Here is an 18,327-nt window from a genome sequence, read left to right as displayed (position 1 = left end):
AAACAGTTTTAATTTGGTATATTATGTGTGTATTAATTATGTTAAATTATTAAGGTTATTTAATAAAACTGTGATGCCAAAATTCATTCTAAAATTTATTTTAAAATAATCTACAAACTGAAATCAAACTAAATCACTTTTTTAAAACTAATTTTTATCCACTGATCTACCAAATTTTTTTTATGCTGTTCATCTTAAATTTGAATCTTATGTCTGTTTTTCTGGTTTATTTTCTTGCTGTATGTTTGTGGGAGGTGTGTGTGTGTGGGAGGGGGAGGGGGGGGGGGGGGGGTAATACAGTCCTGCCAAGAAGCCCCATAGTATTTTCTGTATCTGGCTGCAGTACAGCTGACCATCCACTAGAGGTCAGAGTTTGACTGGAAGTGAAAATACAAAAATCTATTCACGTCATGTGCTCTGTCCTTTATTTCTCAGCTGTGTAATACTGCCATTTTATGAATTTTACAAAAAAGTACTACAAAGTGCTACAGAAAGATTATTTTATTTTACTTTATTCTATTATGTCTTTAAGCAGAGTTCAGTTCCAATTTATTTTACCTTATTTCATCTGAATAATCCACTAAGTATCAGGCAGTGGTGGAAAGTCCATCAATGCAAGTACTGTACAAAAGTATAATTTTGAGGTACTTGTACTTTACTGTAGTACAGTTTGAGGTACTTGTACTTTATTGTAGTATTTCCATGTGATGCTACTTTCTACATCTCAGAGGGAAATATTGTACTTTCTACTCCACTACATTTATTTGACAGCTTTAGTTACTTTTCAGATGCAGATTTGACACAATGGATAATATAACAAGCTTTATAAATACAACACATTGTTAAAGATGAAACCAGACAGCAGTGTGTAGTCGGCTCACATTTCAGATGTCTATGAGTTGTTAACAGCTCCACCAAATACTGATTTTTCCCTTTAAACTTCTCACATGCTTTCATTTCAATAAATGTTCAAATGATCCAATATTTCAGCAAAAATCAAAGATTAGAGAAAAAGTCCAAAAACTGAAAACACATTTGTGTATCACAACTTAGTTTTTTCTTCTTTCCTCTCCCATTAATCATCTCACCACCCCTCACATTTATCTGCTGACCCTTTGGAGGGGCCCCACCCCTAGGTTGGGAACCACTGGACTAAACTAGCTAACTGTATATAAAGTAGTGTAAACTAGCTCCACCTCCAGCAGCTACAACAGTAACATGCTGCTCTAACACTGATGCTTCACTATTAGTAATCTAATGATGTCATATATAACAAGATACACTATATATAAAAAGTATATAAAAGTAAAGGTATTGGGACATCTAGCCAATCCAATGAATCAAAACAAAGTCCATGTCATGTACACTACTTTCACACAATGCAATGATCCACATTTTAAAGAAATCTTCCAACTCTACAGCTGACACACAAAGGGCCTCATTCACTAATATGTGCACAGCAATGATCTTACTTGCTGCACAAAATAAGTAATATGAAAATTGATTTTATATTTTGTTTTTGTTTTATTTTGTATCACAAAATGTCCATCAGATTGAAACATGACGTCTACAAAAACAGTTCAAAACTCAAAGAAAAACAGCTGGAATCAAATTGACAGCTTATGATCGGAAAAGGATAATCAGTGATATAAATAACCAATTTTCTGTCAATCGACTTATCGATTAATCGTTGCAGCTCTAAACAAAATAATCAATTTGATATTTTATTCTTACTAATCCGAATATTGCCAGCAGAGGGCACTCTATGCATTACACTACACTTGGCATCAGTAGCTGACAGCAAAGCAGAAGTCATTATGTGATGAATTAGTTAAATGCACACAGAACAGAGAGCTTACTTAAATATAGCTTCATATTTCCTACAGGTAAGCTGACTAGAAACAAAAGCCTGGTAATAGTTAATATTAGTTCTTTTGAGTAAAAACTTGTTTTGAAACTGTAGCATGCAGAAACATTAAAGTTGATAAAGAAGTTTTTCCTCGCTGTTGGAGGTTAAAATGGCGCGCTAATCCAAATATTACCACTAAACTTCAAGAGAAGTTTAGCAGAGTTACATGTGTGAGAGATTTATGTCAGTAAAAACCTGTGTGAAGTGACGGGATAATTTTAGCAGCGTAGAATAGTTAGTGAGCCAGTGTCAAAGAGACTGAAAGCTAATGTTAACATGGATGGACATGGATGCTAATGCTGATCGTTGCTACACCAGCAGAGTGATGCCCAACAGAAAATATCTGCATTTTTTATACACAGTCAACCACAAACTAGGGCCAGTGGCAAGTTCAGTATGAACTCTGCTGCTAGTAGCATCCAGAGCCAGAGTAGTTATCCTGCTGGTCCAAGCAGAGAACGGTGTGGCTAGTGGTAGCCCACCTGCTGCACCTCCTCCCCATGAAAAGCAGCACAAGTCAAGTCACTACAGGGTGACAGGTTTTAACCCAACTTGGCTGTCAGAGAGGAAATGCTCCTCCTGGCTATACACTTCCTTCCTTACTGATCTTGGTAAGGAAGGAAGGAACTAAATAAGTAAATAAATAAATAGTAGATGGCAGATAGTAAGACCATCTTGCAGCCTGCTTGAGGATCTCAATAAATGGGCCAGAGGTGTCTGACTTCCCACAAAGAGGAAATGTTCTTCCAGAAACCCAGAAAGACCCACTGGAGCATTAAAATGTGCACACTTTGTTGATAAAACATATTTTTTTATAATAATTGGTATGTTGTAAAAAATAAATAAAAATAAAAAATAAATAAAAGTTCTGTTCTAATTATTGTTATTAAATAAAAGTAAAGACTTGTAAATATGATTCCTTTAACCGTTTGTTTGGGTGCAAATGCTCTGTAATAGGAGCTGCAGGGAGGCGAGCCTGCCAAGAGTCAGGCTGGCTTCCTGTTTCCTAGTGCCTCTCCCAAAATGAAGTCACGTGAACCATCCTGTCGACACTCTACCTGAAATGAGGCTACCATATAGTCAAGAGTCAAGAGTCAGAGAGAGCAGGAAAAATGCTGCAGACGTGCTGAATTTGGCTACAAACAGATGAAACATGACAGACATCACAGGATAACTTAACACAAGTAAGTGACGTTTTTATTGTAATTTACTGTTATGTGAGTAAACTAACGTGAAAATGACCTGACATCGTGATGATGGCTACCTAACGAAAACCTGACTGTACTGAATAATTGTTAAAGCTCTACGTGATTAGAAGTACATGTTATATTTACTTAACAATAACCTTATTCTTTGTATAATACACTTTAAAGAAAATGATCAGCTGGAATGTGTTTGTGCTCATGAGATTATCCACAATATATCTAGTAAACCATATTTATGCTGCTAGATTAACGCAGTACAGTAACTACACCATTCAGCTACATGCCAGAAGTCATTTTGAGATGGTCTTGTTTTTGTCAAATGTTCCACAAAGATCCTGGACTAAAGAAAGTTTAGACCGGAGCTGTCAGATGAGGGATTATGAGCTGAATGATACTACAGTTATCTGTAGTTGTCATTTCAACATTCAACATTCAATTGTGCACGTGAAGGAATTCAGTGCTCTCAAGTTTCATGAAAAGTTTGGCGTGAGATTACACAGACATCAGGGAGGTCCGTTCCTTGGGGGGTTGCTGTCTAATAAGCAGCAACAAAGAGCTATAAGGATGCCTTGCTGTCACACGCGCTGCATTGATAGTCACACAACACACACGCGCAGTCACTCTCTAGCGCGCGCTCTTGCTCGTTCGCTCCAGATTCCGGGAGATTGGATCTCATTTGCGAAAATCAGGGAGCCGCTATCAATATGCGGGAGAGTTGGGATGTATGGATTACATTCTGTATATAATATATTAATTTCTGTGCGGTTGGATCTATCACTTCTCAGCGTGAGAAACGATAGGTCTGGCGTGTGAGCGTGTGAACTGCTTGAAATGCGTGTGTCTCACGGTCAATGCGTGAGGTCTGGAATGTGTGATTCAGCTTTTGCATCTTTTCCAGACCATCTGAACAAGAATTGTTCACTTTCAAGTCATGAGATTATCATAGTGTTATTGAAAGTAAAAGTCCCTTTTAGATTTTCCAATATTGATTTCTTACTTTATTTGAGATGCTCAATAACACCAGGTCAACTTAGGACAATACAAAGACAACCCTGATAAGCATTTCTTATCTGCTGCATTTTATAACATACTTGGAGACAAGTGTGATATTTTACAGGATCATTATTATGTCCTACACCCTGATCAAATATAACTGAGGATTAAGCAATAGCTGAGTAGCTGCAGAGGCAGCTGTGAAATGCCAAGAATAATGAAAGAGGACAGAAATAAACTGTAAATTGACTGCTAGATCACTGATGACCACTATTCTGGTAGTTTTCTTCATTTATAAAAGAATATACAGTGGGTTTTATATCATACATGCAAAGACAGAGAGAAAACATTTTCAGTTGTGATCTGGATACAATGTTAAACTATCACATTAGAGTTTTGTGCTGCTCATGGGGGAACGTTGGGTCTCTGTAAGTTAAAGAGTACTACACCAGTGTTACAAATAATACTGACAATGACTTTATACCTGTTGTAATGACCTTTGATTAATCATTGTGTTATCTCTCTGTGTGTACTCTGTCATGCACACACTAAAAGCCAGACACACCCACACACACACACACAAAACCACATTATTTTAGTTTGTTTAGTTTCTGTGTGTGTTAGCCAGAGGTGCAGCAACCTCCCCAGCAGGTGAAACTTGTGGTGCGTCATCGACCTGATTTCCATTGTCCATTGTAAAAGCATTAAATTAAACTAACACTTATTATGATGTGGACCAATGTAGCTATTACATGTTTAGGATTCAGTCAAAATAGACAGAAGTCACAGTTAAAAAGTGTCAGATGTTTATGTGAAGTCTGTTTGTTGGATTTAAACCAGAGTCAAAGTTTATCTTTGTTAAAGTCATGTAACAGACAGGTGGATGCGCTGTATTTATAAACTACAGCCCTGAATCTAGTCAAACATCCTAATATTCATACATTTAATAGATTTAAGATGGCTGTAAGACACACATGGTTGCAGATAAAGTAATGTAAACTAATAAGAAGCTAATAACTTGAGAGGTAGAAGTGGGTTTATTATACTGTGTGTTAGGGTTAGGGCTCAGACTCCTCACAATATGACTGCTCCTGTTAATATTACTGTTATTGCTACTGTTAGCAGTCATATTAATATTAAGTAATATTAATTACATAATGTAACTGTTAATGATAATATTACAGCAAAAGTAAAGTTTCTGTGCTATGCTAGGACAGAGTTGTCATTCATAAAATAAATACGCTGAACCACTTTCTCCAGTAAAATGGGTCAGTTGGATATGAGTTTAAAATGATTAAGATTGGTGATGTCAAGGTTTGAATTTTTCAGAAGGGGGGTAACAACATCTGATTTAAAAATCTGAGGCATATTCATGGAGAGATTGGTTAAACTTGCTGAAATATCTGAGGATAAAAAGGCAGAAACCTCCTGAAGATGATTTCACACTGTTAATCGTCTTCAGTGAATCAGGCATACCATGTAAATGATGGCACCATTACACATCAGGATTTGGGCTCTCATAGAATAGAATAGACACTAAACTAGTTGGTAGGGCTTGATGCTGAACTTTGATACTTTTATGGCACAGACTATATTGCTTTGATACTACCTAGTATCATCAAAGACTTCTTGTCATTCGTTTCGATACTACTTGGCAGGAGGTTTCACTAAAACACGTAACCTGCAGGTAAGACAAGACAACCTTTAGCCTCGGGGCGTCCTACTGTAACAGGGACTGATGATGTAGAAGAATCAGAGCTGAATAATGATGGTGGAGTTCTAACTGAAGCAGGTCGTCCCACTGACTAAATAATAACTTCTTTTTTAGACATTGAGAAACTATTCTGTAAATGTTGTCTAAATGATATTTCTTTTAATCTTCATTACAAACAGTAATTAAAACTTGACTGTCTCAGCAGGGAAAGAACAGCTTCAAAGTGAAAAAACATGTTTTTGGAGATGTTGAGGTGAAGTTCAGTTATTTGTGAGGTTCCATGATGACAACAGAGGTGGTTTATATGTTTCAATGAGTTGAGAAGAAACTCTTATTCCTTTTTTTTCTATGTGTGAATGAAAACCATGTGTATGTGTTAAACTGGAAGTAATCTACTCAATAGTTGTGTTTACTTTACTGTACTTGAGAGAAACTTTGAGTCCATGTTCTCCTACTTTATATTTTGACTCTAATACATTTATTAGGTGTATATTTTACTCTCTGCAGTAAATGTGACAGCTGGAGTAACTTCTGACTTTACAGACTAGAGAAATGTTATAATCGATCATTAGCATTTAACCGTTATTCATTCAACCGTTACTTAAATTAGTCTAATAAAGAACAAATATGACATAATGTAAATATATTAAATACAAACTACTAATAAATATGTTTTGTTCATAAAGCCTTCAAAATAAAAGATCCAAAACAAAAAGGACACAGGAAGTAGATAAGGGAACTAAAAGAAAAATAAGCCACACATAAAATTACCAACAACAGATCATTTTAGAGTCATTTACATATGGGTCAGTGACAAATAAGCACACGTGCACACACACACACACACACACACACACACACACACACACACACACACTCGACTTCCTGTAAAGAAGGCTGGAGGAACAAACAATGAGGAAGTGAAGCTGAAAGTCTGACTCCATTATAAGTGAATAGAGCAGAAAGGAGGAAAGCAGGAAGTCTGAGGTGAGTGTTAAAAATAATGATTACTGTCACTATTGATTCATCTGCTGATTGTTTTTAGGATTATTTGTTCAGTTTATTAATCAGTGTCAGAAACATGAAATCATAGCGTTGATGTCTTCAAACGTTTCCTCTTTTTCTTTCCCTGGTTTCTGCGTCCTCACAGATAACACGACACACTGATCATATCTAACATATATATTATTGTTGTAATGTAAACAGCGTTGTTATAACTATAAACTTCTCGCGTTATAATGTGATAATGATCCGGTTTTTTTTTTGTGTCGCTGCTGTAGTTTCACCATGTGTACGTGTTAAACTGGAGGTGATTTACTGTATAGTTGTGTTTACTTTACTGTACATGAGACAAACTTTGAGTCAACTTTCTCCTACTTTATACTTTGACTCTAATACATTTATTAGGTGTATATTTTACTCTCTGCAGTAAATGTGACAGCTGGAGTAACTTCTGACTTTACAGATTCACTGCAGATGATTTCAATCCTGTTTTTTAAACTATCTGTCGTGAATGTTAAAGGAAAACAAAGCTGTTTTATTTATGCATTCATTATCCTTTATTGGACAACTGTGAGCAAGGGAACATGAAAGTGTAAAAATATTGATCATTTAAAATAAATGTGTAAAGGAAGATCATTCTTAGAAAGACAGTAAGAGTCTGAATCCTTCAACAATGTCTTGTTCAGAGACATTTCAGTTGTAGAGCAACAATACTTGATGTGAGCTGCAGCCACAGCTGCTTCCTTTGGTGTTTAACTGATAGAAAGAAGTCGAGCAGACTCCAGGAAATGTTTAAACAGGAAGCAGTCATTATACTCTACTTTAATACATTATGTAAAGCACTTTAAACTGCTGCTGTGTATAAAATGTACTGTATAGATAAATCTCGTTTTCGTTTTTCCTGAACAAAATACAACACAGCAAAAGCACTAGAAAAGAAAATGACAAAACAAATAAATAATACAAACAGAATACATTAAAACAAAAGACAAAATATAACAAAAGCACAACAAACATACACATACAGACAAGACGAACAAACAGAAAACAACAACAAGAACCCAAAAAAAAAACACAATAGTAGAGCCTACAATTACAACATAATAAACAGCAGGGAATAATGATCGTTCAGTATACAGTACAAGCATAAGTGTTAAATGTAAAATGTCAGTGAAATTGAGTGGTTCAGTAAAAGAGACAAGAATTAATCAAATAAAATAAAATTGGAAAGGTGTCCTTTTTTTATTAAATAAATATGAATTAAGTTTATTTCGAACATTTTAAAATAGCGAAACAAAACAAATAGGCAGTGGTTTATAGCAAAATAGAAATGATAGCAGAACAATAAAAAAATAGGAAAAAAAAAATATATTTACCTTCCCTCAATTGAAACAGCCCCTGAATACAGTCAGGTAGTTGTTAATTTTTAACTCTGTACTTGATTTGAATAGTTTTGAAGTCGATCAGATCCTTAAACTTTAGTGCTTTCAGTTTGATGAAGAGTGGGTTTGTTGGTTCTCTGTAAGAAGTTTTGTTTATGATTCTTATGGCTCTTTTTTGCAGGATGAATATTGTTTGTTTTGTATGTGTTCCCCCCATACCTCCACACAGTAGCTCATGTATGGGAGTATGAAGGAACAGCACAGAGTGTATAGCGATGGCTGATTTAAAAGATATTTGACTCTGTGTAATATTGCAATTGACTTTACACAGACAAGACACTGTATGCCTGTTGGCTCATGATAAGCAGATGACCTCTGACCTCCCAGTTTAAGCACCAGGAATGACAATAGTGAAGTGTAGTATCTCATCTTTTTTATTTTCCCTTCAGGTTTTCACCAAACAGCTTCCCTCAGTGTCCAACGTTACCAGCTGATCACTCATGAACTCCTGTAGAGGTATGTGAGGTAAACATATAGAAGTTTATCATGAAATGTGCTGTAATACCAGCAGAGGGCAGCACTTCATAAAACTATATACAGTATGTATAGATATATAGAACTATAGATATAGTTATTTAATGTGAAATACAGACTCCTAAAGCCTCACACTTGGAACATGGCTGCAAAAATCAGCCATGTTCCAAGTTGTGTGAGGAAAATGTTCTTCCTCACACAATATGTAAATGTATTCAGCTGGAATGCATGTGATAATGTTTTGCAGTGGTGAAAGACTGAAGATAATGCAAGTTGTTCAAGCAGTATATGATTTATATGTAACATGTACAAAAGTCATGCAGGTAAAGTGACATGAAAAGAGAACTGAATACATGTCCTACTTAAATTTTCTCTTACTTTCAGCAGGGCGCCATAATGGCGAAACTCGAAGAGGAGCTCTTGAATATTCTTGAAAAGTTAAAAGATGATAACTTCAAGACGTTCAAATGGTACCTAGAGCTGGATGACGTCCTGGAGGGCTTCAAAGGCATCCCAGTGGCTAAACTGGAGAATGCAGCAAGGCAGGACACAGTGGATCTGATGGTACAGAAACATCTGGATCATGGAGCTCTGCAGCTAACCAAGAAGATTTTAGAAAAGATCTACAGGAATGATCTGGTGCAGCGTTTACAAAACTTCCATCCAGAACCAAAAGGTAAGTTAGATGAATCTGAAAAGCAGTGAAACATGAACTTTATAAATTATTAGTTACAGTATTCTATTAATAATAATGCATGGACAAAAATAATGCGACTGATTCATCTCTGTTTATGGTACACCAGCTTCAACAAAAGAAATACCAGGGTAAAGAATATTTCTTTAATGAATCAAAGCTAAAAATACATTTAGTTTAAATGGCTCACAGCATGAAAGAACCACCACTCAGATCCTAAATTCACATGGAATTCAGTAAGTGTCCATTTACATGTCATATATTTGTCCAACTCAAAGAAAAATCTCTTTATTCTGCTCTCACAGTGTAACATCCTCAAATATAGCAAAAATTGAATCAACGCCTTCACTTTAAAAAGATTCACTTTGTTGTTTTTCCATTGGATGGCTCAGAGGATGATGCTTTGTTTGACTCTGGGACTGACACACAGATACACACTGTATTACATATGTAAAGTTACTGTGTTCTTTTAAAAGGTTTAATTGAAAATCTACATACATCTTTCAGCAGGTGGTGGACGGAAGAAGGTTTTAGGTAGATATTTGGTCATTCTGACAAGGAAATATCAAAAAACGACTGATGGAACTGATGAATCAGGAAATGAAACCCTCCTCAAAAAGATTTACACTGAGGTCTACATCACAGAGGGAAAGAGTAAAGAGAATAATACCCAACATGAAGTGAGGCTCCATGACACACCGATCAAGTGCCACGACATCTTTAAAGTCTTACCTGGCCAAGACGAACAAATCATCAACATTGTTCTGACGAATGGCGTCGCTGGCGTTGGAAAAACCTTCTCAGTGCAGAAGTTCATCTTGGACTGGGCAGAGGGCTCCAAAAACCAAGATATCAGTCTGGTGATTCCACTTCCATTCAGGGAGCTGAACGTGGTCAAAGATGAGCCTCACAGTCTTCTCACACTGATCCGTCGTTTCTATCCAACATTAAAGAACATCACAGAAGAGATGCTCGACTCTGAAGACTTTAAAGTTTTATTCATCCTTGACGGCCTGGATGAAAGCAGACTGTCACTGGATTTTGAGAACAATGAGGATGTGTCTGATGTCACACAGATGTCATCAGTCAGCTTGCTGCTGACAAACCTCATCAAGGCGAATCTGCTTCCCTTTGCCCTCATCTGGATAACTTCCAGACCTGCAGCAGCCAATCAGATCCTAGATCAGAAATGTGCTGACAGGATAACAGAAGTACGAGGCTTCACTGATGACCAGAAGGAAGTGTACTTCAAGAAGAGATTCAGTGATGAAAAGCAGTCCAGCAGAATCATCTCACACATCAAGACATCTAGGAGCCTCCACACCATGTGTACCATCCCAGTCTTCTGCTGGATCATTGCCTCAGTTCTGGACCACATGTTGACTCCAGACCAGAGAGGAGAGCTGCCCAAGACCATGACTGACCTGTACTCACACTTCCTGCTGGTTCAGACAAAGACAAAGAAGCGCAAGTACGATGAGCGACAGACGAGTCCACAGAAGCTGACAGAAGCTGACGGGGAAGTTCTTCTGAAGCTGGGGAGGCTGGCGTTTGAACAACTGGAGAAAGGAAACATCATGTTCGACCAAGAAGAGCTGGAGCAGTGTGGTCTTGATGTCACAGAGGCCTCGGTGTTGTCAGGATTTTTTACAGAGATCTTCAAAACAGAGAAAGTGATCTTCAAGAAAAAAGTCTACAGCTTTGTTCATCTGAGTGTTCAGGAGTTTCTGGCTGCAGTCTACATGTACCACTGTTACACCAACAGCAACACAGAGGTACTAAAGTCCTTCCTGGGAGAACAATACAGCTACTCATCTCTGGATGACTTCCTGAAGAGAGCCATGGAGAAATCTCTCAGAAGTGAAAATGGCCACCTGGACCTGTTTGTCCGCTTCCTTCATGGCCTCTCTCTGGAGTCCAACCAGAGTCTCTTAGGAGACCTGCTACGATGGAAAGAGAACAGTCCAGAAACCATCCAGACAGTCATCAACAACCTGAAGGAGATGAACAGTGAGGATGGTGATGATGATTATGATGGCCGTTCTCTTGTCAGAAGACTTGCCACCTTTCATTCAGAGAAGAGGGACATTGAACATATCTCACCTGACAGAAGCATCAACATCTTCCACTGTCTGATGGAGATGAACGACCGCTCAGTACTTCAGGAGATCCAAGAGTTCCTGAAGTCAGAGAGCAGATCAGAGAAGAAACTCTCTGTGATCCAGTGCTCAGCTCTGGCCGACATGCTGCAGATGTCAGAGGAGGTTCTGGATGAGTTGAACCTGGAAAAGTACAAAACATCAGAGGAGGGACGACTGAGACTGATCCCAGCTGTGAGGAACTGCAGAAAGGCTCTGTAAGTCCAGATGTGATTAACAGTATAAATCAATGTACATTAGTAGTTTAGTTCTTCAAATAATTCATATAATATTCTAATTATGTTAAAATAATGCTCTACTTGTTCATAGATTAAAATAATAATTCAAAAAAAAAAAATCTAAACTTTTAAAGTGAACCACTAATGTGAAAAGCAAATGTTAATCAAAATAATGAATGTCAAACTGTTTCATCATGTGAAGCAAATAAAGTGTCCTCTTTCATGATAAAATATGTTGTAATATATGTGTCATTACAGACTTTCACGCTCTGGACTCTCAGCGACTCACTGTGAAGTTTTGGCCTCAGCTCTGAAGTCCAACCCTCATCTGACAGATCTGGACCTGAGCTACAACAAACTGTTTGATTCAGACGTGAATCTTCTGTGTGCTGGACTGGAGAGTCCAAACTGTAGACTGAAGACTCTGAGGTCAGTTCAGTGACTGTAGCTTTGGTAGTTTTTTTTCTATATATTCAATTCAAATCATTCACATCCTTCAGTTCCAAATGTGTAGTTGACACATTTTGTGTATGTGTAAAGCACAAATCTGTAGAAGTTATCAAGCAAGCATCTTTCTGTTTCTTCAGTGTTTCCTTGTTGAGCTGCAGTGGAGGGATCAAAACTCAAAGAGGGAATTTAGTTCTAAATATTCGGAAATTTTGAGTCAGACAAATCAAGTGTGAGTCTACCAGACTGTTAAAGCCTCATATTAGCTTCAGCTGAAGTTATGACGTCATTTCCTACAGTGTAGCTGTGTTAGAAAGAGACCACTTCACAGTATCATATAATAAATCATGAACAGGTCTGATTTCATATTGATCTTCTAATTACAGACTTGACTGAGTTAAGCAGCACTTTATCACTCAGTGTTGGCATGAATATGTGTCTGAACGTTGTGGTGACATTTGGATGATGTCTGTAGAAGGCTGACATTATGATGATCCACAATTACACAATGACAAAGTCACTCTGCTCAGGGCAGCTCATTGATGAGAACATAATCATTTTCAATTACGCTTGTAAATGAACATCCTGTGAAAGAGAAAATGTGTCAAAGAATAGATTATTATATAGCTGTTAGTGGTAAATTGGTAAGTTGGTTCTCTTATGTTGCCTGCATCTTAATTTTAATCATTTTAATTGACCTACTGATAATAATGCCATGCAAAATGCAAGCTTATTCCAGCCTGGTTAGAGTTAATATTGACTGGACACAGCTGAGCTGTGTTAGTGGTTGAGCCTCAAGTAAGAGTTTATGTTAATTCTAGCCAGGCTTTTTCTAGTAAGCCCAGCTTTGTTAAGCTGAGCTGATAGAATACCCCTCTGGATGTAAACACACTGCACTGGTTGATGAGGACATAGTAATGTTGAACTACACATTTAAAACCTGAACACATCTGACTGGATTATAAATGGATTTTAATCTACATCATTTATTCTTTATTTAGATTGAGTGGCTGCAAGTTGTCAGAGATCAGCTATGCTTCTCTGGTCTCAGCTCTGAAGTCCAACCCCTCCCATCTGACAGAGCTGGATCTGAGTAACAACAACCTTCAGGACTCAGAAGTGAAGCAGCTGTGTGATTTTCAGAAGAGTCCAAACTGTAGACTAAAGACTCTGAAGTCAGTTCACTGACTGTCTGTTACTATTGTTGATCTTAATGTTTAACAACTGAACCTAATTTATGTACCTACATAAATTACATCCATGAACATTTTTTCCATATTTAATTTTTTGCTGTACAAAGTTTAGTGTGTAGTTATAAAAGATGACTGATTATTAAAGAAAGTGTAGAAAATGTACGGTAAAGTCAATGAAAGTTTATAATTTTTGGTAAAGAGTCACATCTGTATACAGAAGTTCCTCTCAACTAATATCTGTTTAAAACTGATCAAGTTTACTTAAGCAGTTAAATAAATAATAAAATAAAATAATATTCTTTAATGTGTTATATCTTCCATCTGATTGGATTATAAATAGATTTTAATCGACATCATTTATTCTTTATTCAGATTGGATGGCTGCATGTTGTCAGAGATCAGCTTTGCTTCGCTGGTCTCAGCTCTGAAGTCCAACCCCTCCCATCTGACGAAGCTGGATCTGAGTTTCAACGAGCTTCAGGACTCCGTAATGAAGTTACTGTGTGATTTTCTGAAGAGTCCAGACTGTAAACTGGAGACTCTGAGGTCAGTTCACTGACTGTCTGTTACTATGGTTGATCTTAATGTTTAACAACTGAACCTAATTTATGTACATACATAACCTACATCCATGAACTTTATAATTTTTGGTCAAGAGTCACATCTGTATACAGAAGATCCTCCCAACTAATATCTGCTCATTTTAGAGAAACGCCCATTGATGAGGACATAGTAATGTTGAACTACACATTTAAAACATCTGATTGGATTATAAATGGATTTTAATCTACATCATTTATTCTTTATTCAGATTGACTAACAGTGGTTTGTCAGAGATCAGCTGTGCTTCTCTGGCCTCAGCTCTGAAGTCCAACCCCTCCCATATGAGAGAGCTGGATCTGAGTGCGAACAACCTGAAGAATTCATATGTGAAGCAGCTGCGTGATCTACAGCAGAGTCCAGACTGCAGACTGGAGACTCTGAGGTGAGTAGAGAGTTGGAGTCAGTCTATGCTGGTTTCAGCAGTTAGGTATTAAACACAGTCAGTATGAAAGCAAAGATCCAGTATTTCCTGGTGAACCTCCAGCCTTCTCATTGCTGCTTTCCTCACTGAAGCTGTGAGAGGAGAATGGTGACAGGCTTCAGGATTGGACAGAAAGACAGAGAGAGAGAGGACAGTCAGCCAATCAGATGAGCCAGAAGCTTGTTGTGATCATGTGTTTGAGTCGATGTGAAGACGACTGTTGTTGTTGTTGTGTTGATGTCTGCAGGAAATAAAGCTGGATTACAGCTGACAGCCTTACAAGATGTATAGAGACAGTGGTCCTCATCATCAAACTGTCACACCATCTAATCTGATCTCAAAGTGTTTGTTCTCTCATTTCAACACTAAACTATTGATCAGTTCATCTTTGTCAGAGCTCTAAGATCAGTCTGACTGCAGCCTGTAAATCACTGGCTCTGATTTCACACATCATTACGTTTAGTAACCATGTGGTCTTTATACAGACCAGAACCTCTGCTGAAGTCCAGGAATCACAGCAGCTGTTTAGCTGAGAGCTCTGACTGATTGTCATGTGATGATTTAACAGCAGGAAACATCTTCAAATCCAACAGAGACTCTGTAGCTTTAAACTTTGATAAGAGTTGACGTGTTTCAGCAGTAAATCCATCAGTAAACTGATGAGTGAATGTCTCTGTTTCTGCAGTAATGATGTGTTCATGACTCTCAGCACTTTATTTCCTCTGTGTACTTGAGTGTAATCTGCAGAGGAAACACACTTGATAGTAAAAGTGTGTGCAGGTGTGTGAGCTTGGAGCTCAGTGTGTTCACTCCAACACGTTAACATGAGAGCTGAAAGGAAGCAAGCACAGCTGCACAGCTGTTCCACTTCTGGTCTGAACAGGACTGAAGTCCCTGCTGCTCTTTATACTGGATGTGCTGCATCACTGACTGACAGCTGATGAAGTGAGTCTCACTAAACACTCATTTATCACCTCTGTTGTTTCTTCTTCTCTCATCAGATGGAGGTTTTGATCTCTGTCAGACTCTGAGTGAACATCCAGGAGTGTTGAGAGAGGCTGATGATCCATCTGGACCGGAGTCAGGATCTGGATTTTGTCGTCTTCACTTAAGTCTCTTAACTGACTACAAACTGAACAGTTATCTCTGGATTTAGCTGAAGTCAGAACTTTACAGATTTGTTCTACATGAGCTGTTTGATGCAGAAAAGATAAAAATAGGTGTTATAAGTCAGACTGTGAGCCTGTGCTCATATTTATCAAGCATCTCAGAATCACACTGAGAGTTAACGAGGACTAAAACTAATGAAGCAGAAGAGAATTGACTGTGACTTTCAGCAGGAGAAGGATTACTGCTGGGAGAGAGTGAGACGTCGCTGTTTTACCACAGTCAGAGCAGCAAAGTAGAAATAATGATGACGTGTTGTAGTTTTCTCACAGTTTCAGCTGGAAATATGAAACAGTTTTAATTTGGTATATTATGTGTGTATTAATTATTAAGGTTATGTAATAAAACTGTGATGCCAAAATTCATTCTAAAATTCATTCTAAGATGATATTTACAAACTGAAATAAATAAACTAAATCACTTTTTAAACTCATTTTTATCCACTGATCTACCAATTATTTTTTATATGCTGTTCATCTTAAATTTGAATCTTATGTCTGTTTTTCTGTTTTATTTTCTTGCTGTATGTTTGTGGGAGGTGTTTGTGAGGCTGCAGTACAGCTGACCGTCCACTAGAGGTCAGAGTCTGACTGGAAGTGAAAATACAAAAATCTATTCACGTCATGTGCTCTGTCCTTTATTTCTCGGCTGTGTAATACTGACATTTTATGAATTTTACAAAAAAAAGTAAAAGTGCTACAGAAAGATTATTTTATTTTACTTTATTATATTATGTCTTTAAGCAGAGTTCAGTTCCAATTTATTTTACCTTATTTCAACTGAATAATCAACTAAGTATCAGGCAGTGGTGGAAAGTCCATCAATGCAAGTACTGTACAAAAGTACAATTTTGAGGTACTTGTACTTTACTGTAGTATTTCCATGTGATGCTACTTTCTACATCTCAGAGGGAAATATTGTACTTTCTACTCCACTACATTTATTTGACAGCTTTAGTTACTTTTCAGATGCAGAAAATGGATACTATAACAAGCTTTTAAAATACAACACATTGTTAAAGATGAAACCAAAAAGCAGTGTGTAGTCGGCTACACAAAAAGTCCAAAAACTGAAAACACATTTGTGAATCAGAACTTAGTTTGTTCTTCTTTCCTCTCCCATTAATCATCTCACCACCCCTCACATTTATCTGCTGACCCTTTGGAGGGGCCCCACCCCTAGGTTGGGAACCACTGGACTAAACTAGCTAACTGTATATAAAGTAGTGTAAACTAGCTCCACCTCCAGCAGCTACAACAGTAACATGCTGCTCTAACACTGATGCTTCACTATTAGTAATCTAATGATGTCATATATAACAAGATACACTATATATAAAAAATATATAAAAGTAAAGGTATTGGGACATCTAGCCAATCCAATGAATCAAAACAAAGTCCATGACATGTACACTACTTTCACACAATGCAATGATCCACATTTTAAAGACATCTTCCAACTCTACAGCTGACACACAAAGGGCCTCATTCACTAATATGTGCACAGCAATGATCTTACTTGCTGCACAAAATAAGTAATATGAAAATTGATTTTATATTTTGTTTTTGTTTTATTTTGTATCACAAAATGTCCATCAGATTGTGACATGACGTCTACAACAACAGTTCAAAACTCAAAGAAAAACAGCTGGAATCAAATTGACAGCTTATGATCGGAAAAGGATAATCAGTGATATAAATAACCAATTTTCTGTCAATCGACTTATCGATTAATCGTTGCAGCTCTAATCAAAATAATCAATTTGATATTTTATTCTTACTAATCAGAATATTGCCAGCAGAGGGCTCTCTATGCATACACTTGGCATCAGTAGCTGACAGCAAAGCAGAAGTCATTTAAATGCACACAGAACAGAGAGCTTACTGAAATATAGCTTCATATTTCCTACAGGTAAGCTGACTAGAAACAAAAGCCTGGTAATAGTTAATATTAGTTCATTTTGCGTCCTTTTTGGTAAACTGTTAGTATATAGTGGAAACTGATAATAATAATGAGCATACAAAATATCTCTTGCTAACATAACTGGAATTACCACTAAACCTGATATTGAAAGTGTACAACACATGCTGCTGAGGTAAGTGAAGATCCTGTTCCTGAGTCTGAATCTCCTGAACCTTTGAACTCATCAACCTCGATAAGAAGAACGAAGCAGTTCTTATCTGCTGCAATTCATAACATACTTGGAGACATGTTGTACAGCACGTACCCATCAAGTGTGATATTTTATAGGATCATGATTATGTGCTTGTGTTCAAGGCCTCCATTCAGCTGTTAACTGAAGCTTTGGATTTGTACTTCATTTATCGCTGCAGTTTCTGGACTTTAATTTGACTCACTGCAACAGTTTCTGGACTCTCATATCAACTATGCTGGTTTATTATTTCCTGTGTGTCTATGAGAACGTGAGTATTCAGTTATTATTCTGTTGTTGTAATTAGGGTTACAGTAGTGATGATGTTTTATATTGTATATTGTATGTATCATGTATAGTGACAGCGCTCAAGTCCCTTTAATAGTCTGATGGTCACATCACTAGTTCATTATTGCAAATGTTCCTTACTGCTATTCATTTTAATTTATATGATCCCTGACAGTGTTATTTATGTTAATTGGTGACTTATTATCATGTTGTCAGGATATTTATCCTGAAAGTATGTCGACAGTA

General features: G+C 37.1%; 1 protein-coding gene across 1 annotated transcript in view; it reads left to right on the top strand.

Moving 5' to 3' along the window:
- Nucleotides 1-18,327, top strand: part of LOC134004348 (NACHT, LRR and PYD domains-containing protein 12-like) — a 49,855-nt gene that overhangs the window by 14,299 nt on the left and 17,229 nt on the right. Inside the window, exons 12-15 of the mRNA XM_062443579.1 lie at nt 12,069-12,239; nt 13,259-13,432; nt 13,823-13,996; nt 14,262-14,435. Coding sequence (XP_062299563.1) covers nt 12,069-12,239; nt 13,259-13,432; nt 13,823-13,996; nt 14,262-14,435 — 693 coding nt within the window. The remainder of the gene's footprint in view (nt 1-12,068; nt 12,240-13,258; nt 13,433-13,822; nt 13,997-14,261; nt 14,436-18,327) is intronic.

The sequence above is a fragment of the Scomber scombrus genome, chromosome 22, assembly GCF_963691925.1.
Source record: "Scomber scombrus chromosome 22, fScoSco1.1, whole genome shotgun sequence".
Lineage (NCBI taxonomy): Eukaryota > Metazoa > Chordata > Actinopteri > Scombriformes > Scombridae > Scomber > Scomber scombrus.
The sequence above is the reverse complement of the archived record's forward strand: the minus strand, read 5'-3'. Positions and strand labels throughout refer to the sequence as shown.